This window comes from Elephas maximus, chromosome 6, assembly GCF_024166365.1.
Source record: "Elephas maximus indicus isolate mEleMax1 chromosome 6, mEleMax1 primary haplotype, whole genome shotgun sequence".
In the NCBI taxonomy this organism is placed as follows: Eukaryota; Metazoa; Chordata; class Mammalia; order Proboscidea; family Elephantidae; genus Elephas; species Elephas maximus.
This window is the reverse complement of record NC_064824.1, coordinates 105,583,336-105,610,329: the sequence shown is the minus strand read 5'-3', so window position 1 is coordinate 105,610,329 and position 26,994 is coordinate 105,583,336. Positions and strand designations below refer to the sequence as shown.

Sequence of the window (26,994 nt, the reverse complement as noted above, 5' to 3'; positions counted from 1 at the left end):
CCTTCATAGGTCAAAACTGTGTACTCGCAACTGTTGAAGAACTTATCCAAAGGAGTGAAAGTCTAACCGAAAAAATAACGGTAGTTTTCTTGAATGCAGAAATAGGGAAAGGGTAAACCATCAAGCTCATGAAGGGAATGTATGTCTGTGCATGTACCCCAACGTAACCCCGTCAAGTCATAACTCTCCACACCTAACTCCTGCTAGGCTTCAGATCCCGCGGTCAGTTTCAGAGTGCGACTGCGCCCTGCCGTGGTGGTATGGTTGCCTGGAAACCCTGACGCCTAAGTCCCTGCGTTTGAGTCTTGGCGATGGCTAAATTCGTGCTTGCTGGTGAGTGATCCCGGCTTCCGCCCACAGATAGCTCCAAACGCCGACAGCAGCTCACCTCTCATGACCACTTCGCAATGATTTTAACTGGCTTCTACTCTACCACTCCAGTCTCTCTACTAACGGCCGTATGCATTCTTATGCATTTATTTATCCGGCGGTGACTGTGTGCCAAGCGCTGTTAGGCACTGGGGATAAGATGGGGGAGAGGACATAGGCCCTGCCTTCGAGGAGTTTTCAGTCTCATGGGATTCAGAATCATGTAAACAAGTAATTTTGATACAATGTGATTAATGCTGATGGGGATGTGCACCGTCCTCTGGGAGCGTAGATGAAAAAACCCATTGCCAATGAAGTTGATTCCGACTCACAGTGACCCTACAGGACAGATTAGAACTGTTCGCATTGGGTTTCCAAGGCTGTATTCTTTTTTTTTTTTTTTATTCTTTAGGGAAGCAGACTGCCACATCTTTCTCCCACGGAGCGGCTAGTGGGTTCCAATCGTCTATCTTTAGGTTAGCAGCCCAACACTTAGCCACTGGGTCACCAGAGCTCCTCGGAGCATAGGTGAGAGATCGCTAATCTGCGTGTGAGTGTAGGGAGTGGACACAGGAATGCTCGCTGGAAAAGGTGTTTCAGGAGCTTAGTTGTGAAGGTCTGGGATTGGGGAGGCCATTCCAGACAATGACACAGGCTGGAACGCCATGGCCTAATGGATGATCTGGATACGGGGAGAGTAACAGGGCCTGGGCTATAAGAGTAGCAGGAGGCAGATCCTTACACCTCACGGTGCACTAAGCAGTGAAGTGTGAGCTGTATTTTGAAAGCAATGAGGAGTCATTGAATTTTTTAAGCAGAAAAGTAGCCTTAATGGGTTTGCATTTTAGGAAGCCCAATTTGGCAGCAATGGGGAGGATGGATTGGAAGTGCCAACTGGCAGCCAGGGAACTAGTGAGGAGACTGTTTCTACAACAGGCTATTGTACCTACTTCCTTCTCTTCTCAGGAGGTTTCTTAAGAGTATACTGTTCTCCTATCTCCACTTCAGGCTGGCTTCCACTTCTGCCTCCTTACAAAAATTTACCTCAACAAAGCTATCAATGACTTCTACAGACGCTGGTTAGTCCTTATCGTATTTGATGCATTGAGCACAACTGAGATCTCCCACCTGCCTGAAATTCTATTTCTTTTGCTTTTTTTTTTTTTTTTTTATGGATTCAGGAGAGCACTGTCATGGATTGAATTGTGTCCACCAAATATGCGTGTCAACTAGGCTAGTCCATGATTCCCAGTATTGTGATTGTCCACCATTTTGTCATCTGATGTGATTTTCCTATGTATTTTAAATCCTGCCTCTATGATATTAATGAGGTGGAATTAGCAGCAGTTATGTTAGTGATGCAGGACTCAATCTACAAGATTAGGTTTTGTCTAAAGCTAATCTTTTTTGAGATATAAAGAAGAGAAGTGAGCAGAGAGACAGGGGGACCTCATAGCACCAAGAAACCAGAGCCAGGAGAATAGCATGTCCTTTGGACCCAGAATTCCTGCACTGAGAAGCTCCTAGACCTGGGGAAGATTAATGACTAGGACCTTCCTCCAGAGCCAACAGAGAAAGAAAGTCTTCCCTTGGAGCTGGCACCCTGAATTTTGACTTCTAGCCTCCTAAACTGTGAGAGAATAAGTTTCTCTTTGGTAAACCATTCACTTGTGGTATTTCTGTTATAGCAGCACTAGATAACTAAGACTAACACTGACTGTGTGCTGGGAATTCAGTGGTAAACAAACTTAGAAATAATGCTGTGTGCATGACAGTACAAGGACAGGGCTCTATGGGCACAGCCATAGAGGACCTTATTTTGTCAGTTAAGGGCTTCAGAGAGGGCGTAATTCTTAAGCAGAGACCTGAAATATGAGAAAGAGAAGTTGGGGAGGATGAGAACAACTTAGGCATGGTGGCAGACAGTAGGGTTGTAGTGAGTGAGGAGAGTTGGTTTAGGGACTATTGAGAGCACACAGTAAGTGGGAAATTGTTATAAATGTAGGACTGGAGCAAAGAATACAAGGAAGAAAGTATCACAGCTGAGACCATAGTTAAATAATGTAAATTCTTGTAAGTGATGTTCAGTAGTGTAGACTTTATCCAAAGTACATGGGAGACTTTTGAAAGGGGAGAACATAATCAAATTTGCATTGTATCAGAATGTTATAGCTACAGCATGGGAGAAAAATGCTGGATGCAAAGAGACCAGTAAGGAGACTGTTGGCATAGTCCAGGAAGGAGCTAATAGTGGCCTGGCCTAAGGTGGCAGGCAGTAGAAAGGGAGATAAGTGGGTGGATTAAAAAAACATTAGGGAGGCAGAATAGGACTAGATGTCCAACTGGGTGGAGAATAGCATGCAAAGAAAAATAAGTAGTTAAAAATTACTCCCAAATGGTGGTTTGGATAACTGGGTAGGTAGTGGTGTCATCCATGGACATAAAGAATGGAGGAGAAGGAGCAGATTTCGTGGGGGAGTACTGATAAAATCCATCACAGACGTGCTGAGTGCCTATGAGACATTTAGAATTCCCACCATCGAGTTGAATCCAGCTCATGGTAACCCCATGTATGTCAGAGCAGAACTATGTTCCATAGGATTTTCAATGGCTGATTTTTTGAAAGTAGATTGCAGGCCTTTCTTCTGAAGCACCTTTGGGTCGACTCAAACCTCCAACCTTTTGGTTAGCAGCTGAGCATGTTAACTGTTTGTACTACCTAGGGACTCCTGCAACATTTAGAAGGAGATGGAAAATATAGGAGAGTGTAAGCATCTACATGAGGAGATAGGTTTGAGTTGAAAATATAGATTGATACTTGAAACCAAGGGAGTAGAGGAGATTGGCCAAAAAGAATGTGTAAGGTATGAAGATAAGATGCCGTGTGGAATCTAGTCTTTTAATGCATGGGTAAAAGAATAGGAAAACTACAAAATATAATGAGGAGTGGCCAGAGAGGTAGGAGGAGAACCTGGAGAATGCTCCACCATAGAGTGTGTTTCAAGAGGTTAGAGGGGGCAACTGTGACAAATACTGCACTGCCAAGGGTTAACAAGAAAAAGATTGCAAAATGTGTCTATTGGGTTTAGTGACAAGGAGGTCCTTGGTGGCTTTCTAGAGAATTTTGGAAGAAGCCAGATTGCAGTGGGAAAAGAAATAAGGAGAAGTAAAAAACTGAGGATAACAAGTATACAGAACTTTTCCATGAAGTTTGACTAGAAAAGGGAGGATGAAAGATAGTAGCTAGAAGAGAACATTTTTTAATTAATTTGTTTTGTTTGTTCTTTTAGGACAGGAGAAACTTAAGTATAACTTGAATATGTTTAAATATAATGGAAAGGAGCCATTGGAGAGAAAGATTAGATTCAAGACAAGGGGATAATCAATTGGGCAAGTTTCCTGGAAAAATGTGAGAGGGTGGGATTCAGGTAGGACCCCTCTTCTATTGAAGGTGAAAAAAGAAGGAAAGGACACAGAGGCAGAGTTGAGGGTCCAGCTGAGGCTGGTGACCATGAGTTTATAGTGGTGCCTCTCTCCTTGGTTCTACCGTGTCTCCCCAGTGGTGCCTAGCAACTGGGACCCAGGCAGAGAAAAGCCCAATTATTGGATTCAGGGTGAGAGGGTTTTATCGGGCTGATTATATTGGGGAAAGATGATTTAAGAAACCAGCAGGAGAGTGGTTTGAAGTGATTAACCATGGAGTTGAACTAGACAGGGAGGGGACTGAGGGACAGGCGGAGGTTGAGAGGGTTTGATGGTTTGGAAGTCTTCATGAGGTTGAAGAACGGGTAATTGGGAGTAACTGAGGAAATAGGCTGCAGAGAGGGTTCTGCTCTTGGCCCCTGCCTCTCCTGCCCTACAGACACTCAGTTCTACCCACTGTGGTGGTTTGAACTTCCTGTATGTAGATAGCTGCAGAATCTGTGTCCTATGCCCTTACATGGCCCTGCACTTCAGTCTTATATACCCAGCTACCTGCTGGTCATGTCTGCTTAAATATGCTGCAGATACTTCCAACTGCACTTATCTAAAATTAAACTTCTCACCCATGATTTCTTTCTGGTAAGAGCAAGACCATCTACCCAAGTCAGAAAATAGGAGTTACCCCGGATTTCTTCCTCTCCCCCAAAGCTTTCCACCACACATGTGAAATCCAAAGGGGAGTTTACCACCACTCTTTACTTGTTGAAGGAGCCCTCGTGGTGCAGTGGTTAAAGTGCTTGACTGCTAACCAAAAGGTCAGCAATTCAAACCCCCCAGCCACTCCATAGGAAAAAGATGTGGCAGTCTGCTTGCGTAAAGATTTACAGCCTTGGAAAACTACCTGTGAAGCAGTTCTACTCTGTCCTGTAGAATCTACTAGGCAGCAGTGGGTTTGGTTTTTGGTTTGGTCTTTACTTGTCACTTTATCTTTGAGTGACCCCTAATAAGTAGTTCATAGTTAATTGTTGATATTTAATTAGTAGTAGTTGGCAGCCTCTTAGAAGAAGTGAGGTCTAGCATAGTACTGGAAAAGAGTAAATATTCTTTTTTCCTGTCTACATTTTATTACCTAAGATTCTGGGGTACCTATGAAATTTATTTTATCAGTGTAATAAAAATGAGACATTTATAACATGATTATACTATTACTTTATGTTAGAAAATTATATCCTAACTGCATGTTGTTTCTATAATTGTATGGCAACTTCATGATAATTTCTGTGTGATGGGAGAAAGCATTGCTAATTTGAACTCTTTTAGGTAGAGCAGATTGTCCATATTATGCTAAAGCAGAACTTCTGGCAGACTATTTACAGAAGAATCTTCCTGATTTTAGGATACATAAAATTACACAACATCCTGATATTTGGGAGGTAAGAAGTCTATTGAGTTTGTTACACACACACACACACACACACAGAGGTGTTCTAATTTAATGAAATTTTTTTTTATATGTTTTAGAGGAGCTGTTGTGGCACAGTGGCTAAGATCTTGGCTGCTAACCAAAAGGTTGGCAGTTCGAATCCACCAGCCACTCCTTGGAAACCCTGTGGGGCAGTTCTACTCTGTCCTGTAGGGTCACTATGAGTCAGAATACACTCAACAACAGCAAGTTTGGTGTTTGTTTTTTTATGTTGTAGATAGGCTTCCAGTAATGAATGTTCATGTAGTATGTAGTATTGATATTTGAATACTAAAAAAGTAAGTTCTTTTCTTACCAGTTTCAAAATATTATTTATATGGTTATTTTTTCCCCCCAAGAATCCAAATCACTTACATTGTACTTATTATCCATTCTCCTTAATATTGATCTCTGATGACATTAGGGACTTGTTTATTTGAAGCTCCCTTCTTTGGGACTGGTGTTTCTCCAGAAACAGAATCTGAGATAGAGATTTGGGTGAAGGGGCCTTAATGGGGAGTGCCCTTGGGGACATATCCGGAGAGGGAATGAGGGAAGCAGGATTGGCCAGAGGGAGAAGTTGACCAGAGGCCTCAGTGGATCCCACAGGAAGCTCTGGAGCTGGGATGGCCCTTCAGAGATGCCCCATATTGAGGCAAGGGGTCTGGTTCATATCAACCAGTCATGGATACAGGCTACTTCTAGGGATGGGACTTAACGTTGGGTAAGGGAAGTCCCTCTGACTGAAATCAATTTCTGGGAGGGACTCAGCACGGAGCCATGAGCAGCCAGTATACCCTGTAGCTAAAGGAATGAGTGCCTCAGTTATGCAGGGGGGATCTGGACACACGTGACAGCACCTATAGTCCACCCGTTGGACCTTTTGGATCCACAGGCTCCGTAGAATAAGTTCACATGATCTGAGAACAGCTCCTCCATGATTCTGGTTGGCGTTTTTTCTTGGGGAAATTTTACAAGAGGAAAGTTAATCGAATGAACTACAGTCCCACTGCAGATAGTTTCAGAGCTATGCTGACACTCATCACCTTCTAGATTCCCCTCATTCTCTGCTGGTCTAGGTGACTTATTAGACCTCCATCTATAAGGGGGCTGAGCCCTACTCTCCATTCCCTTTTCACAATGTGACTGATGCACTTGTCCATTTACTGTCTAAATTGGGCAAGAGACACTCAATGCATCACCTAGATGTCAAATATTGTTCCCTGCCTGCGTTAGGTAATGGCACCTGATCATAAAGGCCAATTATCCCTGCCAGGATGGTAACTCCTTTCCTTGAACAGACGCTCAAAGTGACTGAGTGACAGCCAGAGCTTACGGCTTAATGGGGCTCATCCTGTGTTCCCTGGTAGAGACATTCCCCCTCTAGGAATTAGGATCTCCAGACCCACAGAGTCTAGAGTTCTGGGTTTGGAGTTCAAATTCCCCCAAGTTAGTTGCTGGGAGTGATGGTAAGCAGAGTCACTCTTAATTCCATCCCTTGATTCCTGGATCCATGTATTCTACCTATTGGCACAAAGCACCATATTGATTTATGGTGTCAATTGCATCCTGAAAGATGGTGCCCAACTTGTCAGTCTTTGAGCTGGTGCCTCAGGTGCACCTTGAGTAAATTGTCCATTCCTCAATCAGGCTGACAGCCCATGAGTGGTACGATATATGTTAAGGCCAGTGTATCCCATGGTTATGTGCCCGCTGTTGCGCCTCTATTTCTGTGGGTCCCTTGGTACCAAGTGGGTCCCTTGGTACAAAGTGACATTATATGGGAACTCATGTTGGTGGTCTATACAAACTAGATAATGATAATTTACACTTTTTCTAGTAAATATTATCATAAAGCCCCAGATAACTTTTAGCTCACTAATTCAGTCTGAACTTTATAAACCTAACCCAAGGATGTGAAAAGCAATATCAAAATTTTTATGGCTTTAAGACTGAAAATATCTCATACATAAGAACAAAGGGAAAATTACTTTTTGAAATCAGTCAGATTGAAACACTTAGCCTCTCTTTAAGCAAACACTTGCACTCTAGCTTTCCTCAGCAAAGAGAGCAACTTGCAGTTGATTCGGCCAATGAATATCAAGAATATTCTTTCTTATTTGATTAATTCATCATTTTTATTTTTAGATTTTACTTTTTAAAGATAACTAAATTTTATTATGTAAACACAGTGGAAGTAAAAAAAAAAACAAGCTTGTATTTTACTGTCTGAATTCTAAAGTTGAGGCAGATTTCCTATATATCTTCCCTGGAATACCCTTCAATAGGAGTGGCTGGAAGATGTGTGTGAAAAGAATAAGTGGAGCCACAAGAAGTCTCCCATCATCTGGAGAGAGCTGTTGGATCGTGGTGGAAAGGGTATGCTTTTGGGAGGCTATAATGAGTTCCTGGAACATGCCCAGGTAATATAAATTATTTTATCTGTTCAAAATATTTCACTCTCCCACATTATTTTATTTTCCAAATGTCTCCCTTTTCCAAGTATTCTCTCAGTTCTCTTTTTACTCTATTTTGATTTTTAAATAAAAAACTTTCTAGTATAGCCATTGTGAGTAACTCATTATCTCTCATATTGGCTTTTTCCTTCCCAACATTTAGCTTTATTATGGGGTCACCTCTAGCATGACAAGTGAGCTGATGATGGTAGTTGCTAAAGAAAACCTGGGGACACATATAGAAAAAGAACTTGAGGAAGAATCCCTCAAAGGACTCATCAACCCCTTGCAGGTCTGGATCACCAGGTGGGATGGTCAAGCCCCTGGATTCGTGAGACTGGCTTTTTGTATTTAAAAAGCACACTGGAGTGGAATGAATTCTATGATGGAAGAATACCTGAATGTCAAGTTTTTGCCTTGCCCCAGTGCTCTGTCCTTCCCTTTCCCAGCCCCTCACTGCCTGATGCTTTCTCCCCCTTTCCCACTTACTGGAGCTTTCCTTGGCTCTTGTGCACTCCCCTTCTGTAACTCCCCCTTGTTCTGGCTCCTTCTTAAGTTTTCTCCTTTCTCACTTTGCGCCCCATGCCATCAGTCTTGGACACATTCGGTTGTCATTTTTTCTCTCCTTTCTCTGCACTCGCTTGCTGTCTTGTTCTGTCCCCCACCAGTCTTTCCCCTACCCTCGACCTGCCTCTCGTACTGCCCTTCTCATTCAAAAACCAAACCAAACCCACTGCCGTCGAGTCGATTCCAACTCATTACCTGTGTGTATATTGTCAGATACACACTCATTTGAAAAAATTATGAAACTCTCCAAATTGAGAATGATGTAATAAGCATCCATGAAGCGATCACTCAGATTTAATAAATATTACATCAGCTTTAGATATTTTTTAAAGAATTAAAATAGCAGAGATACTATTGAAGCCCCCATTGGACCATGCCCCAACCCCATTGTGAAAACCAAAATGCCCTGATGCCTTTCCAAACTCCCCACAGTGGGTCATACAGTTCTTAGTTTATAGCCACAGCTACAGAATATCCAGATACATGCTGAGTTGTGGTTACGGATGAACCACACACAGCCTGTATCAATCCATAGGCATCTTGATCGGTAGGCATCTTTGTAAGGGTTATTATTATTTGGGAGGTAGTGATTTGGAAAAGATAACTTTCCCCCCCCAAAAAAGTCTTTATTCTGTAGACAAGGGTATAAAAATAAAAGAGAACTATAGTTAACCGAAGCTCCTTATTTATATTTTTAAGAGGACATGTAAATATGTAATAACAGTAAAATGACACAGCTCTTAGAATTTTGCTTTCTGCCTATGGGAAATTCTATTTTATTTGAAACGCTGAACAAACAGATGCATTTCTTATTTGGGGATCATTTTCAGATGACCAGAGAGAGGGGCTAGTGAGAATTTTTTTTCATTCTACTTTTTATTTCCAGCCTTAACACTGTCTCTGCAGCTGTGTATGCCTATTTAAAAGGTTCACCTAATCAGTGCACACGCGAACTGTCTATTAAGAATAAAGGTTTAAAGGGGTAAAGGACTTGATCATATTCATAAGCCAGGTTTGCATTTTTATCAGTGCATCGGCTCCTGCCAGCTGCGGCCTGATTCCTTTATTGACAAGTGGTGAGGTGTTTGGGATGCAGACGGAAATTAGCATAACGTTATTTGACAACAAGCGCGGAAACCACCTCACATCCGTTCTGTTGGAGAGCCAGGACCTGGGAGCGCCTGTCCTCCGGAGTATCAGGATCTGCACTCGAGTGGAGGAGGCCTTCCACCAGGCCCACGTGGTCATCATCCTGGACGACAGCACCGAGAGTGAGGTGCTCAGCCTCGAAGACTGCATCCGCAGCAGGGTTCCTCTGTGCAGGCTCTACGGATACCTGATTGAGAAAAACGCCCATGAATCCGTCAGAGTTGTTGTGGGAGGGAAAACCTTTGTGAATCTTAAGACGGCCTTGCTTATGAGATACGCCCCGAGTGTCGCACACAACATTGTCGCTGTGGCGTTGGGGGTGGAAGGGCAAGCTAAAGCCGCGCTGGCCAGAAAACTGAAAACCACTGCGGCAGGTGAGTGAATTCCCGGAGGTTTGGTTTTAAACAACATGGTTTCAGAGCAGCTAGGAAGAACACTGTACCCTCTGGGGTCATTCTGGATATCTGGAAGGATAAACCAGATACAAAAAAAAAAAAAAAAAAAGGGAGAAAACTTTAAATAGGGTGATTTTTAACTGTTGTGCAAACATTTTTTTCCCTGGATTTTATGAGTTACCGACTGTATCCGTGATTGTCAAAATTAATAAATTATTTACTATAATAAGGTCAATATTATTCAAGTAATTATTTTGAAACCTCATATTCCACTTTTTCCGTAATAGTCAACTAAGGTAACAGTGTTGTTTACAAAGAAAAAAATCAAGGCTGTGTTAAAGTGGCTTCACTCCGCTTCCTGCCTGTGTGACCTTGAACAATTACATAACTTTGCTACAACTAAGTTTCCTCAGCCCTAAAATGAGGATACTAATTGCAACTACCTCCTAGAGCTGACCTGAGAATTCAAGAAGATAGTATTTCTAAAGGGCATAGAAGCACATGGTGAGCACTGGAAGGTTATTAAACACCAGCTGGATTATGATATCTGATCAGTTTCTGCTCTGATTAATCTTTGAACTGGGGGACAGCAGAATCATGACGATGAGGCGAGATCAGGAAATGGATTATTGTACTGAAAAAGGGAGATCACAGCTGACAGATTTTAGCGATCTGTGCACTTAGATGGAGTGCCTACGACAGCGTCCATTGAGAATGCGAGGAGGTGCGAGGCATTTCCTCAGGCAAGATTAGGTAGGCACTGAAACGTGAGCCTGTAATGCTCTGAATCAGGGCAGTAATGGAACTCACTGAGCCCCTGACAGAGTGTAGCAAGAGCTGTATTATCCATTTCTTTACAATGAAGGCCTAGAAACCATCATTTCTTGAGTTCTTCCACGTGAATTGTTACTGCCTTACTGCTGGGATCAGTGCAAAACTGAGCCATGTGGATGCTAAGGTTATTCAGTAGGAAACGAAAACATTTTCTAATCATCGTATCTCTTTTGTCAACCCTGTATTTATATGTGTAGACATTGATTTGCCACAAAAGGTCCAGGGCACACTGATGAAAAGTGTCAAGAAGAGACAGTGATAGAAAATTTAAAACAAGGCATGATGAGGGGCAGGGGGCTTTCAACCAGAAAGCTGCTCCCTTGAGGGTCTGCTGGTGCCATAAAATCTAAGCCCTGCTCTACTCAAAACCAATAAGCATTTAAGAAGCAAAGACAAGAAGAAAGAAAAGTGGGTGATAGTTGAGTAAAGAAAATGAGATATGAGAGGAACAGAATTGTCAGTGGAGCAGCAAGGAGAAACCCAGTGACAACAAAGGCAGAGTCGAATGTAATGGCGTGTGTCTTAGTTTCCTAGTGTTGCTGTAACACAAATACCACCAAGTGGGTGGCTTTAAAAACAAAGTTTGTTTTCTCACAACGGTATCTAGGGGAAGACTCTTTCTTGTGTCTTTCAGTTTCTGGTAGCCCCAGGCATTTCTTGGCATTCCTTGGCTTGTTGACAGACCCTCACATGCTATCTTCACCGTGTGTGTGTGCCCTGTTTCTGTGTCTGTCCTTCTCTTCTATAAGATGCCGTGCAGAAGAGATTAGGACTAGTACCCATCCTACTACGGTACGACCTCATAAGTTCACTGATAACATCTGTGAAGAAAAACCTGATTTCCTCAAACAAGGTCATTCACAGGTGCAGGGGTTAGGACTTCAGCATATATTTTTGGGGCACACAATTAAGTCCATAACAGTATCAAACCTTTTCCAAAGAGCAAGGTCCAGGGTATCCCCTGAGTTTAGTTCACACATAACCCTGTGTCTCAGACCATGTATATTGGATTAGTCGGGACTCTTTCTGTTGCAAGAGACAGAAAGTCAACTTAAGTGGACTGAAGTCACAGAAAGAAAAAGAGGGATTTTTTTTGTTTGTTTTTTACATAACTGAAAAATATTGTGTTTAGTTCTTGTTTCAGTCATAGCTGGAAGCAGAGGCTCAAACGATGACGTCAGAACTCCTTACATTCTCTCTTGGTCCATTGCTCAGCTCTGCTTTCCTTTGTGTCAGTTTTGTTCCCAGGCAGGCTTTCTCCAACAAATGGTAAAATGGCTACTGGTAGCCACAGACCCATATACTCATAGCTTAGCTACCCCAGAAGAAATAGGGCTTTCTTTCCCAATGTTTCATGCAAAAGTAGCACAAGCACAAAGGATAATATCTCATTGGTCTGGTCTGGACCACATGCCCAGCCCCAGATCAATCATTGTGGGCAGGAGAAGGGAATCTATTGACTGGCCAGACCTGGGCCACATCCCTACTGATGCACCTAAGGGGTGGTGACAGCCCCACCCAAATCATATAGACTAAAAGTGGGGAAGGGGTAGTTATTTAAAAGCAAAAACAAGCAAAAAAAAAAAAAAAAAAAAAAGACCCAGGATGCTGTTAAAGAAAAGGAAAGGGAGAAGAAATGCTGGGAGGGAAAAAAAAAGCAGCAGATGTCCACTATATTTTTATAGCATACTTTAGGTAATTTAGAGCTATGAAGGGCCTCGAAACTGGTAAGAAAATAAGACTCAGTAGGATGAAAAGGCAAGGCAGCCTACTGTATGCTTACTTGGGGCTTGAGAATAATTGGAAACCCTATGGGGCAGTTCAACTCCGTCCTAGAGGGTTGCTATGAGTCAGAATTGACTCAACAGCAATGGCTAAGGGTGAGGATATGTAGGATCCTATGAGTACCAAACCAGAGTACCACCCCTCTGCATTTCCTCCTGCAACTTGCTTAGGGTGGAGGGGCCCAAGTGCACATCACTAGCTCTCATGGGAGTTGGGTAGTAAAGGAAATACTACGTATTCCTACTTCATTAGTCGTTTTGATGAGGGAGAGAATCTCAGAGGAAAATGCCGATGTTGACTACCCAAAATCGACTACCCACTTTCTTATCCCCATAGCTGTCTCCTACCACAGAGGCTCAAAACCCACTCGTTTTTTCAGCTTCTCTTGCAGCTAAGGGTGGCTGAGTAATGTAGTATGCCTTGAATCTCCTAAGAAAAAGATTTCACTCCCTGAAAAGAGAAAAGGCAAAGGAGGGAGCCTCTGCCCCATTCTTCTACCTACTGCCTGCCTCTGAACACAACTGTATGAGTGTGTGATAACTGGAGCTGCTGCAGCCATTCTAGGAGCATGAGAACAATGCCAAGATATTTACATCTTTGAGCTGCTTAGTCAGCACCAGTGTAACTATCTACCTCCGTACATCATAGATGAGAAAGTACACACTTTGTTGTTAAGCAAAATTAGTATAAATAATTTAATTAGGTTAAAGAATTTAATCTCCACGACAGGGAGTGGTGTGGCCTTAAAAGACAATTAAGTTTTTAAGCAAATATGTGAATAAGTGAATGAATAAATGGCTAGATAGATAAACTTACTTATTTGCACTTTGGACTCAACATTTATAGAAACTTATTAATTAGAGAGGTGTGTTAAATAGAAACCTCTATTTCTCTCTACGGTCTTATTTTTCTTCATAGCATGTATCACTTTGTGTAGTAATTATTTCCTCACACACTCCCCTCCATCCCCAGCATGTTATAAGATTTAGGCTGATTTGTTTTAGTCTAAGCCTAACGCATGGAAGCACCTCACACCCAGAAGATATACAATAACTATTTGTTTACAAGGGTGTTCCTTAGGGTCCTCTTATTACAATGCCTTCGTTTTTCAGGAGATGAAAGCTGCCCAGGGAGTTAAGTTGCCCAAATTTCTATCCCTGTTGAGAATCAAGGACTCCTTGTCAGACCAAAGCAGATAAAAACCACATCTCTCTCTCTCTTTCATTCTCTCTCTCTCTCTTTCATTCTCTCTCTCTCTCTCTGGCAGAGTAATAAGGTTAGGACCAACACCAGTGATAAAATTTTCAGTAGCATTTATTTCAGGGAATATTCCAGAACTCTTTGAATACAATCATGTACTCATAGCCATTCACAAAACATTATTAGAGATTGCCAAACCCTGATGTTTAGGGAGCTGATCCATATCACTTGCACGTTTTTAGGGAACATAAACTTAGATTCATTTCACAGCAGAAGAATCAATCCTAAAACAAACCAGAAAAGGTGTCAGACAATTTTTTAGTATTAATGTACACATTATGTTCAATTTTTATTTTTCTTTACAGGCATCAAAGATGTTATAATTTGGGGTAATATTAGTGGAAATAACTATGTTGATCTGAGGAAAGCCAAGGTCTACAGATATGAGAGTGCTATTTGGGGACCTCCTCACTATTCACGTCCTGTTTTAAGCTTGGTTTTTGATAGGTACAGTATACTTTTAAGTCAAGTACACTAACAATGTTCAATACATGTGTAATTGTTGTTATAACCTTTGAAATAATTTTATGAATCTTTGCACAAAAATAACTTGCATTATTCATACTCATTTTTGCTCAGGCTATTTATTGAAGGAATAGAAAATTCCATAGAATTTAATTAGTCAATCTCCATCCCCAATTTTTTTGGTCTTTTTGTGTACTTTTATATTTCATATTATTCTTAAAGTAACTCACATATTACATTAAAATTATCTCTAAAGTGGCTATATGTAAAGTGAATCTTATTTAACATAAAGACAAAAACATGTATCTAAGTTGAAATTAGCTGAAGAGTGTTCGAGAACAAGGAGCAAAGCTGGTGAGCAGGCCCAGGCCATACTGAATGTTATGTCCTAGGGTAGTTAGAATGGAGAGGTAGCAAGGAGCACAACTCTAGGACCAAACCACCTGAGTTTGATTTTTCATTTAGGTACTTCTTAGCTGTGTGACTTTAGAAAAGTTACTTAACTTCTCTGTGCCTTAGTTTTTTCATCTGCATAGTGAAAATGGTATCACAGTATGGGCCTCATAGGGTCGTTGAGAAAGTTAAATGGAGTAATGCACATAAAGCACTGAGAGCTGTGTGTGCCGAGCAGACTCCAGCATTATGATGCCACAGAGGAAGAGAAGAGGGAAAGAGTGCCTTCGAGTATATTTCTAAACTTTGCAGTCCTTTCCCAGTGTAGCATTTCCATTCCATTGCCTGTGGATAGTTAGATCATAGGAATTTCATCCATGCCTAGAAATTCCGTACCCAAGATCTCATTCCCGGAGCTTGTTCCCCTGCCTCTGCTGCCTGGGTAGGGGAGTGTTGGATGGAGCTTTCTCACGTTCAGTCAACAGAGGTACCCTTTACTGCTTGCTCTAATTCAGCTGCACTGTTCCCTTAGTTTAGACTTCAGATTATAAGAACACAATTATTTCCCTAATTCTCAATGTGAATAATTCAACATTTTATGAAATTAAAACAAAACCAAAACCAAACTTGTTGCCGTTGAGTCGATTGTGACTCATAGTGACCCTATAGGACAGAGTAGAACTGTCCCATAGGGTTTCCAGGGAGCAGCTGGTAGATTCTAACTGCCAGCCTTTTTTTTGGTTAGCAGCCGAGCTCTTACCACTATGCCACCAGGACTTTTATGAAATTAATGTATTAAAACTGAAGGATACTTCTGGTTCCAAGATAACATGTTGTTGTTGTTAGTTGCCATTGAATGGATTCTGACTCACGGCGACCCCACATATACAGAGTCGAACTGCTCCATGGGATTTTCAGGGCTGTGACCTTTCGGAAGCAGATCTCCAGGCCTGTCTTCCAAGGTGTCTCTGGGTAGATTCAAACTGCCAACCTTTTGGGTGGTAGTCAAGTGCTTAACCATTCGTGCCAGCTGGGGACTTTCCCTGCCCCCAAGATAAGAGACATGGACTAAATTCCTTATAATGAACGTAATTGTTCCTGCAGCCTTTGACCACTTTCCTGTGTTCCACAGTTAGGTTACCATGTTTTTAGTTTGAAATTTTGGAACTACTTCTGCTATATTTCATTATTTATCGATCAGCTTTTTATGGGATTAAAGAAGCTGGAAGAAAAGGCACAGAGTCATGTTTCTATTCTGATTGTGAATGTGATTCCTTGTACTCAGCTTCATTGACCTGAGAAACATCCTTTTCCATTTTCACTCTTCTCTGCATCATAAAATTGGTTCCTTCTCTCCCACAGTGAGTGGTTAAACAAAGAATTTGTGACAACTCTTCAAAACTTATCAGCCACAGGAAAACAATTTGGAGGCATTTTGTCTGCACACAGTATAGCCACTACATTGAAATACTGGTACCACGGCTCACCGCCTGGGGAGATTGTGTCTTTAGGAGTGTTGAGTGAAGGTAAATTGGTGTTTTTCATGTCTTGTTTATTATTTAAAAACCTCCACGTATGCCTTATATTCCAATTTCTATGTCTCTGCCTGTCTAGCTCTTAACATCTGTATGTTGTCTGGACTTTGACAACTCCATAATCATTCATTCATTCATTTGTTCCGAAAGTCATCAGATATGTTACGAGAATGCACTGGGAACACACATAGGAATTAGACCTGGTCTCTGCCTTCAGGAAACAAGCAGTGAAGTCAGCAGAGCCAGATACATAAACAAAATAGTCCTGTTTAGTTCCCCCGCACCCCCCGGTATCCAGCCAAGAAAGGGAAAGCAAGGTCAGTTCTAGGCCAGGAACAGGAAAAGTCAGGACAGGCTTCAGAAAGGAGATGACAGTCTAGGGAGCCTTGAAATGAGTAGTGCTTACCTGGCACACAAGTTTGGGAAGAATATCTGGGCACAGGGAGCCACAGGAGCAAAGACACAAGGACAGGCTATGAAGGGGCTTAGGACCCGAATCTTCGGGTACCCGGCAGCAGCAGGAATGTAGGAAGCTTGCTCTCTGTCGATAAATACTGTATATGAATTTGTACAGTGTCATGTACTGAATTGTGTCCCCCCAAAATGTATGTCAACTTGGCTAGGCCATGATTCCCAGTATTGTATGGTTGTCCACCATTTTGTCATCCGATGTGATTTTCCTATGTGTGGTAAATCTTATCTCTATGATGTTAATGAGGCAGGATTAGAGACAGTTATGTTAATGAGGCAAGACTCAATCTACAAGATTAGGTTATATCTTAAGTCAATCTCTTTTGAGATATAATGAGAGAAGTGAGCAGAGAGACAGGGGGACCTCATACCACCAAAAAATGATCCAGAAACAGAGCATGCCTTTTGAACTGGGGGTCACTGCACTGAGAAGCCCCTCAACTGGGGAAGATTGATGACAAGGACCTTTCTCCAGAGCCAACAGAGAGAGAGAAAGCCTTCACCTAGAGCTGGCACCCTGAATTCGGACTTCTAGCCTAGTAGACCGTGAAAGAATGAATTTCTCTTTGTTAAAGCCATCCACTTGTGGCATTTCTGTTACAGCAGCACTAGATGACAAAGACAAACAGCCAAAATGTTTTAGGCTGCAGAAAACTATTCAGGGGACTCGTATCATTTTTTAAAAAACAGAAAGGAGAAAATAGCTGTTCTGTCCTCGGTAGGCTCTGTCTAAAGCATCTCTTCCCTTTGGGCCTATGCTTGCCCCCTGAGTAAGCTTGTTCACTCCCAAAGCTACAGGCCCAGGCCCCTCTGCTGAGCTTTAGCCTTCATAGGCTTCGTAGGCTAAAGCATTGCTGTCTGGATATCATGCTGTCGCTTCATGATCAACATACACCAAATTGAGTGTATTATCTTCCTTCTTGTCTGATTCAATGTCTTATTCCTTATGTTTTTAATAGAACAACCATCCTGCCAGTTGTTGCACAGTGAAGCTCAAGGAAATCCTCCCAAATCCACCAAGTCAGAATTAATCTCTGTCTCATTTCTCTACTCACACAGCACGTTGTTCCTGTATCAGAGCGCATATTATAGTCTCCCATTCATTCATGGGGTGGTTAGTTGCATAAGTCCCCTCCACTAGAAGGTGTACACTCTGAGGACAGGGACCTCATCTGGGTCGTTTTTCTGATCCTTCACATGAACATCTCCATAGTGTGAATTCAAATCAGTATGTTACCATTTTGGAGAAAAAGGAATTTCAAACTTTCTATTTGTAGAAAGAAGAATTAATTCATCTCTGTAGGACTATCACTCATCAATAAACAATGCAATATGGGAAGGTGGGGCAGGTGATCATTTTCTTCCTCCCTGAAACCATACCCTGTAAGTAAACACTCTGATATCATCTGCCGGCAAGGTTAGCTCTTCAGAGAGAAAACTAATAGAGATTAAATAGCCGGCCTGGAAAACCTCTAAAAGTCATTTAGATCTTGGTTTCATGAATATCACAATTTTTTTGTGTTTGGCCATAGTGACAATATTTGCAATGGCTAGAAAGGCAAGAATAATTTTCTTATTTGATTGATGTACAAAAAGGGGAAATTTTATCTGAAAGTTAATCAGTTAGTAGCAAATATTATTAGTCTTTTTATTTAGAGCACATCCAAGTCAGAGACTAAGAGTTGCAAGGAAATTACCAGCTTTCCTGCTCCATTTCTTTCCCTTCCCAGTCCTTCACACTTGCCCTATGTGACTTCCATCGTAGGCTAGAAGAGTAGAAGGCCAGAGTGGGCAAATGACTTGAGCTCACAGGGCTACACAAAGGGTCAAAGAAAAGTCATGAGAAATAGACAAAAGGAGCCCAGACAAGGTGGGAAAGAGAAAGACTGCAGTAGTCCCCAGGGCAGATGTTGAGGATCTGAATCAGGTGGGGGCCAGAGGATGAAGAAGAGGAAACAGTTTTGTGAGAACTATATGAGCGAGAATTGTCAGACCTGGGTGAGTAATTAGATATGGGAGACAGAGAAGGAGGTAACCCAACTCCAAATGTCCAGTGAAGGGTGGTAGCTTTGATACAGACAGCTAGTGAAGAAGAGACTCTCAGAGCTTTATTCTCAATAGATGCTCTATCAGTCCTTCTAGAGTGAATGTTTTGGTTCTCTTTGGCAAGGAATTTTGAGAAATTTACCTTGATTATTATTATCAATAATAATAATAAACATGTAGTATGTCTGACTGTTTCTACCTTCCTTAGTAGAATGGGTTTATTTTTCTCAGTTGTTTTGTTTTGCTTTACTTTGTGTGTGTTTGCCCACTGCAGGCCAGTTTGGTATTCCTGAAGGGCTTGTCTTTTCTATGCCTGTGAAATTTGAGAATGGAAGTTGGGTGGTTCTTACAGATCTTGAAGATATTGAAATAAATGAACAAATAATGACCAGAATGACAAGTGATATAATTCAGGTAATGTCGGAATAGATAGTGGGATAATGACTTTGATAATGGCATTAAACTGATTCCCCTAGGCCAATGCATACATTAGGAGGGGTCAGTCCCTGCAGAAGAACATCATACTTGGTAAAGTGGAGGGTCACCGAAAGAGAAGACGACCCTCAATGAGATGCATTGACACAGTGGCTGCAGCAATGAGCTCAAGCATAGCAACGATTTTGAGGGTGGCACAGGACTGGGCAAGGTTTCCTTCTGTTGTACATAGAGCCTCTGTGAGTCAGAACCGACTCAACAGCACCTAACAACAACAACAATGCATACATTGGCTTTCTGTGGGTTCAATCTTGGATCTTATTGCTAAACACAATAAGGAATCAATAAAAATTAGAAGAAATCAATAGAAGAATACTACTTATTTGGTTATGTAATTTCTGGTATGTTAAAAATATGTTGGCTTTTTAAAAATTGAGAATCAAAGTGTTTTTCTATTAAAAATGATTAAGTTAGTAATTGTCGTCATTTAATTCTCTATGAAATTTTTCAACAGGAAAAACTTGTTGCGCTTGGAGACGTGATATATTTTGAACCATACCAACCAGGTAATCTCTTAGATGTGATTTTTTTTTTAATTGGGTGTCTATTAAAAGAGTATTAAAATATTTGTTGTAACCGAATTACTATTTAATTTAATATAGATAACTCTAATCTGTATCTTACCGTGTTTAAACTAAACTGTTGACAAAATAAACTGCGAAGTCCTATTTATCCTTTGAGACAAAATATCTCAGAAGAATGCTAAAGAAATCATGTCTTAAAAACATCATGATCTTACAAATTTTGCATATGTTGTATTTACTTTTTTAGATAGCTTTTTAAAAAAGCAATAAGTTACAACAATCTTATTTTTATTATTGGCGTTTTCTCTAATCATAAAATCATAAGGAAGTGCTGTCACCTGTCTTCATTTGTTTGCCTTAAAGAAAATCTCATCTTATGTATGGAAATAGAAATGTAGAGATAAATTCATTTATGCAAAAAGCATTGATGAACTGCCTTTTGAGAGCCCAGGATTCCTTCCATCATTAATATTTATTGAGTACCTACTGTAAGCCAGTGCTAGGAGTTGGAAATACAGGCGTGAATAAGGTAGTCCTAATCTTGTCTTCTTGAAACCTATAGTCCATCAAGGGATCATATATTATACAAATGACTGTAGTTGTGAGGAGTGCTAGGAATAAGAAGTACAGGGTGCTATGCTGTGAGAGCTTAAGCCTGAGGATATAAAGGAATGACTTGAGGCAAGAAAACTATACCAAATTGTGTGAAAAACTGCAAAAAAAAAAAAAAAAACCTCAGGTGGTTGTAGCTTAAAGAGATGAAGCTAGGAAATTGAGCCACAAGGAGTAAATGTGAAAGCTACTTTGGGGTGAAGAGGAACCTGATCAAGTTTGTTGTTAGTTTGGAGAACAGACTGGAAAATGGCAAGACTGTCTGCAGAAAAACTGGTGTTAGGAGATTAGTGCAGGGACTAAAGGAAGAGATGATTGCAAGAGGCTAGAGGTGATGGAAATTTGAGGGCTAGTTGTTGTTGTTAGGGTCCATCAAGTCAGTTCTGACTCATAGCGACCCTGTATACAATAGAACAAAACACTACCTGGTCCTGGTTGAACATCTGGGTGGGAAAAATGTCAAAAGAGCATTATTTGAGAGAGAAATGAGAATGTAGTGTGAATGTGTGTGCATGTGTGTGTATATGCTGGGTGGGAGAAGAAAAGACATGGTGCCAGCAAGAAGGATTTATGAGTTTAGTTTTTTAGATTTTAATTCTGAGATATGTGTGGGATAGCTAAAATAGAAATGTCAGATAGAGCACAGCATACTTTGTGGAGCTCAGAAAGATATGGACTGCAGTTGTCAGACTGAGATTGTTGCCTCATAAATAGAAATGAAGCCATGAGCATGATGGAGATTATCTAGAGAGAGAGCAAGAGGAGAGAGCCTGAAAGAACTTAGCATTAAAGGGTTTGGTAGAGCAGGAATTGCTGACAGAGAACTGTAAGAAGGGGTAATCAGAAAGAGAGAGAGGTGAACACCCAAAATCTGATGTCACAGAAGACCTGAAGGCAGAGATTGTTCCAAGAACAATCGTTGGTTTACTGGTTCACATGCTGCTAGGAGATTAAGTAAATTGAAGCTTGTAAAGTTCAAATAATGACCAGAATGACCAGAGGCTATTTGTGACTTTAGTGAGTTCAGTTGTGGAATGGTGAAGGCAGAATGAGGCTGGAGTGGGAAGGGAGGACATGAATACAGGAGGGTGGGCCTGGCCTTAGGAGCTAGAGTCTGGTGTGGAGCCAGTGTGCTTAGTGCTGTGGGCCAGTGGGAGGTGCCAGGGGCCTGAGAACAAAGGGAAGGGCCCTATCAGGACTTTACAAGATAGAAAGACTTCTTGGAGGAGATGCCTTCCAAAGTGAGTCATGAAAGCAAAGAAGGCCTTAGCCAAGGTGGAAGTGAATGGAAGGGCTGTTCCATTCAGAGGAAGCAACGTATACAACTGCACCTTTTGTCCTTGCCCGAAACATTATTCCAGGGATTCCCAAATCAGAGCATTGAAAATAACCAGAGCTTTGCACATGCTCACAGATTGGAAATTTCTGCTTACTAACATAATCAGTGAGATGATCCATATATGAGGTTTGTTTAATTTTTCAACTAATTTAATTCACTGATTTTCAGGAACTGACTTAGCCAAAAAATATGGAAACATCTTACCCATCAAAGATGACAACTACGAAGATCAACACCCCACAGCTGGTTGGTACACTCAGTAGAAAAAAAATGCCTTTTTTATCCAGGTATTAACACCAAATGCCAGAGATTTGATCACCTATTAGCCATAAAGTAGGAGTTAAATCTCTCATCACCCTGATCCTATATTCAAAAATAAGACCATATTTAATATCTGTTTAAATCTTTGGAGGAAACTACCAGAGACTCATGGAGTACCTTCTAAGTGCTGGCCACTGAGAGAGACTCAAGGGAGTTATGGCCACACAAATGTGTCCAGGTAAAGGAACCATGAGGATATGAAAAGGTAAATGACAAGACAAATGATGAATTAAAAAGCTCAATAAACAGGGCCTGTCACCCATTGCTGTTGAGTCGATTCTGACTCATTGCTACCCTACAGGACAGAGTAGAACTGCCCCGTAGGGTTCCCAAAGCTGTAATCTTTATGGGAATGATCTGCCACATCTTTCTCCCATGGAGTGGCTGGTGGGTTCCAATCACCAACCTTTCGGTTAGCAGCTGAGCCCTTGACTACTGCACCACCAGGGCTCCTTCAATAAACAGGGAAAGAGGTGTCAAAAGGAAGGATAGCGTACAGTAAGAAATCTAGAAACCCACAAAAAGCAAAGATCCTTGTGATTACGAAGGAGAAAATTGAATCACAGCTTAAAATCTAGTTGGGACTTAAAATGGCTAAAGATAAGCAAATGGGCATTTATATATTCAGAGACTATGGTAGATGCTAGGGACAGAAGATAAATAAAGCATGGTTCCTGTCCTCAAAGCACTCACGACCAAGTGTGGGAAATAACAAAGCAAAGAGGAAATTACCCTAATAGGAGGTAAGTGCTATGATAGAGAGATATCCAGGGTACAATGGGACCACATAGGAGGTCTCCTAACATAGAATGGGACGCCAGGAAAGGCTTTCCAGAAGAGAGGACACGTGGGAGCTGAGTCTAGTAGTTTAGCAAATAGGAGGTGTGCAGGTAGAGGGGTAGGTAAGAAGTTGGGAGTGAAATATATTCCATCAGAGGGAACAACATGGGCAAAGAAGGCATTTCACATCATTGAGGCATGACCAGAAGTGCAAACCTGGGTAAAGTTTGCAGAATAGCTGGGCTAGAGCAGAGTATCAAAAAAGAATGAATGAAACTGGAAAGGTAGGTGGGGGCCAGATGTTGGTTGGCTGAATGGCTGTTTAGGACCTCAGCAATATGGCTGTTGGGCGGTGGGGCAAAGCATGAACTAGGTGGGACTGGTCTTAGATTACTAATCTTTCCATATCATTGGCCCTGTAGCAGCCCAAATCACTGCCCAGAAGATCGTGGAGAACGTGGTGCCATCCAGAACTGGTATCCTAAGAAGTCCAGTCAGATAGAGAGTGTCTCTAGGCACCTGAGTGGTGGCACTATTATTCCAGCTGATCCTCCTCCGCCTCGCTGCCATTGAGTCAATCCTAACTCATAGCAACTCTGTAGGACAGAGTAGAACTACCCCACAGGGTTCCCAAGGAGTGGCTGGTGGATTTGAACTGTCAGCCTTTTGGTTAGCAGCCTGAGCCCTTAACCACTGCACCATCAGGGCTCCACTGATCAAGCTAGTGTTAAGCAATACTCAAGGCAAGGATTGAGGCCGCTAAAGCCCTTATAAGAGAACTGAGAAGAAACTATAAGGTGTGCATGAAGAAGATGACTGGCAATTTCCTAGAATGGAGGAATAGAAGCTAAATTGTAGTGTTTCTCATGTATTCCCAAGACTACTTGCATCAGAACAATTTAAGTTGCTAATTAAAACTTTAGACTCCTAGTCTGGGGACGTAAACGCTAGCAAGCGGCCATCTAAGATGCATCAATTAGTCTCAGTCTACCTGGAGCAAAGGAGAACGAGAACACCAAAGACACAAGGTAATTATGAGCCCAAGAGACAGAAAGGGCCACATAAACCAGAGACTACATCAGCCTGAGACCAGAAGAACTAGATGGTGCCTGGCTACAACCGATGACTGCCCTGACAGGGAACACAACAGAGAGTCCCTGAGGGAGCAGGAGAGCAGTAGAATCCAGACCCCAAATTCACATAAAAAGACCAGACTTAATGGTCTGACTGAGACTAGAAGGACCCTGGTGGTCATGGTCCCCAGACCTTCTGTTAGCCCAAGACAGGAACCATTCCCAGGGCCAACTCTTCAGACAGGGATTGGACTGGACAATGGGATAGAAAATGATACTGGTGAAGACTGAGCTTCTTGGATCAAGTAGACACGTGAGCCTATGTTGGCATCTCCTGTCTGGAGGGGAGATGAGAGGGCAGAGGGGGTCAGAAGCTGGCTGAATATACACGAAAAGAGAGAGCAAAGGGAAGGAGTGTGCTGTCTCATTGGGGGGAGAGCAATTAGGAGTATATAGCAAGGTATATATAAATTTTTGTCTGAGAGACAGACTGATTTGTGAACTTTCACTTAAAGCACAGTGAAAAAAAAAAAAAAAAACTTTAGACTCCTAGACCTCCTGCTAAATCATAATCCTATACAGATTATGTATAAAGTAGAGAAATGGGGTTGACTTCAGTTTGTTTTCAGGTCATTTTTCAAATGAACATTAGAATCAAATATAATGTTTTCCATATCGTGGGTAATGTAAAAAAAAAAAAATTAGTGGATCAGAAAACCAATTTCATAGGTTGTAACCAGCATTTTCTCCCTATGAACTAGAATGAAATTGATGTGAAAAGGGTAAGTAGAAAAGATAAGAAAAGGGTGAGAAGACCAACATTTTCCCCCAATGAACTAGAATAGAAGAGACAAGAAAAAGGTGAGTAGAAAAGATAAGAAAAGGGAAAGTAAGAATACATTAGAAAAGCATCAGTATTGTTTCGTGTAACCTTTTTTGTTTCATTTATACATACACATATATGGACTGGGCCACAATGGAAAATGCATTTTTTGCTGTGGGTCATGGTCAACAAAGTTTGAAAAGCACTGCTTAGAACATCTCATAGGTTGTTAGTTTTATTCTATACCCAACATGTTTTATTTTTGGTTTCAGAACATAAATATAGCATATACTCTGATCTAGTCCCAGAAGAAGAAAAAGATCTAGCTTTATCAGATAGTAAGTTGATTGATTTATAAACAATCTCTGTAGTGCTAATGGTTGTAACTTACATTGTCCAGACTTGTGATGTTGTAGTCAGAAGAACACAGTTCAGTAACCAATGGAATTTTAAAATAATTCAAAACTTTTCCTTATAGTTTGTAAATGGTTGGAAGAGGGGATAAATAATGTCAACAATTTTTTTTTTTAAATACTGAAGTTGCTTCCTTATCGTACTCACTTCAGAGTCTCTCAAATACTCTTCAACTCGAGCCGCTTATGCCTCATCCTTCTCACCCTTCCCTTCTCTTTTCAGTTCTTCATTACAAAGCCCCAAATGGCCAGTATGGCAATTCGGGGTTCTCCTGAGAAGGGAGGTGAGGGGGAGAGACTGAGAGAGCCAAGCCAATATTCTCTTTAGGAGGGAAGGGCTGGGAAACAGCTTGTTACCTTGTTATCACATATAATGTGAATACTTAGAAATAGTTATGTAGAGGCCTATATATTTTGTGAGTCTGCCTTTACAAATTGTATATCCAAAAAAAAAAAAAAAAAAAACCCCAATATAGTCTTCCCATTTTTACCACTTCTTTACCTGAAATTGTCTATAAAGAAAGGAGCTGGCAAGCATTGGGGAGTTTCCCAGTGATTTTTATTGCTGGAATCAAGGCTTCAGAGGGGGATTGGTAGAAAGATGCTACACTGAACTGGACAGTTGCTTGCTCCATTTGCCCTCAGAGCCTTGGACAAGACAAAGCTTTTCCCTCTTGGTTGTGGGCTCCTGGAAGACTAAGACTGCATATAAGTCTGGTTTAGCATCTTGCAGCTCCTAGGAGAGCGAGGCACTCAGAGAAACGTGGAATGGAAGGAAAAAGAAAGGAGAAAATGGGAATAACTGCAAAGATCAAGGTGCTTTAAATACTAAATGCTTTAATCTTTTAATTCTCTCCTTGCTTCAGTAAATTTTTTAGACCTGGTTCCTCAAAGTATTCCAGAAAAGGCATACAGTCCAGTACCCACAGATGGTATGTGGTAGATAAAATGTTAACTAATCTTTTTTGTTCTACAAATGAAACTGGATAGAATAGGATCAAGTTTCCTTGGGATACAGTTCTTTTCACACTCTCCCCCCCCACCCCCACATACCCATATCCCTAAGGACTCAGCCTTGCTTGCCCACTCTTCTGGAATCTAGCTTCCCACTTTTATGGCCAAGATTATGGCGGTGAGAACCTAATCCTTCCTTCAGGATAGATAGGTAAGGAAGCAGACATAAATATATCTGCAAGTCCAGATTTTCAAAGTGTATTACTGAGTTGATCTTATAGTTTATGAAAGCAAGGCTGATGTAGATTTCTTTGTGGCTGGCCAATCCAGGTATTCACCCCAGCCTCCACACTTTTACTGAAGTGTCCAATAAAGTGAACATAATCCATTGCTTCTTCTGTACTGTCTCAAAATGTACAGTTGTGATGGGCTTTGGAATGGAGTTAACCATGGGGAATTAGAATCGGGGCACAGAGGAGACACCAGGCCACGAGAAGAGAGGGCGCTGACAATATAGCTGAATAGAACATTCAGAGTGAGAAGCAAAGGGTCCAAGAGAGACTATCTATGTCGAAATGGATTCAGGTCCAGGAATGAGGCCAGAATTTAGTTTTGCTATTTGGAAATATCTACTGATGGTCTTGTGGTCTCATTTCCCCCCAGCACATGCATTCTCTCCGCATTGAATCAGATTGAATACAGGAATCCAGGAAACAGAAGGAAGAGGGAAGCAAAGAAAAGCTAATAAAAACATAAGTTACTGATGTATTTTTTTTTTAACATAGTTACATCTTTCCATTTTTCTTTTACAGAATTTGAAGACAAAACCGTGGAACAGTGAAAGATCAAATTGTACCCAATACAAAATTATTTGGTAGTGTAATAAATATAGAAAGACCCATGAATATCTGTATTTAGGGTAGAATAACTTGAGTCCTAGATAATATTATATTGGCAATTAAATAACAGTGGGAACACAATAGTCAGACTTCGATTATTTTGTCTTACCTGTACTCACCCATATGTTAGCTTATTATTGCATTTTCTCAG

At 41.3% G+C, this 26,994-nt stretch overlaps 1 protein-coding gene across 7 annotated transcripts; it reads left to right on the top strand.

Annotated features, from left to right (window-relative positions):
* The first annotated feature begins 47 nt into the window (after positions 1 to 47).
* Positions 48 to 26,940, top strand: MDH1B (malate dehydrogenase 1B). Of its 7 annotated transcripts, XM_049887968.1 has the most exons (13): positions 48 to 333; positions 5,113 to 5,225; positions 7,543 to 7,677; positions 7,874 to 8,016; positions 9,307 to 9,800; positions 14,006 to 14,147; positions 15,921 to 16,084; positions 18,885 to 19,024; positions 19,560 to 19,611; positions 21,749 to 21,826; positions 24,850 to 24,915; positions 25,857 to 25,922; positions 26,757 to 26,940. In XM_049887968.1, the coding sequence occupies exons 1-13, from the start codon at positions 312 to 314 to the stop codon at positions 26,783 to 26,785; spliced, it is 1,644 nt and encodes a 547-aa protein (XP_049743925.1). In that variant the 5' UTR covers positions 48 to 311; the 3' UTR covers positions 26,786 to 26,940. The 7 variants fall into 7 exon arrangements, with proteins under 7 accessions (XP_049743925.1, XP_049743932.1, XP_049743931.1 ...); XM_049887975.1 differs by lacking the exon at positions 5,113 to 5,225; XM_049887974.1 differs by lacking the exon at positions 7,874 to 8,016.
* The last annotated feature ends 54 nt before the right edge of the window (positions 26,941 to 26,994 follow it).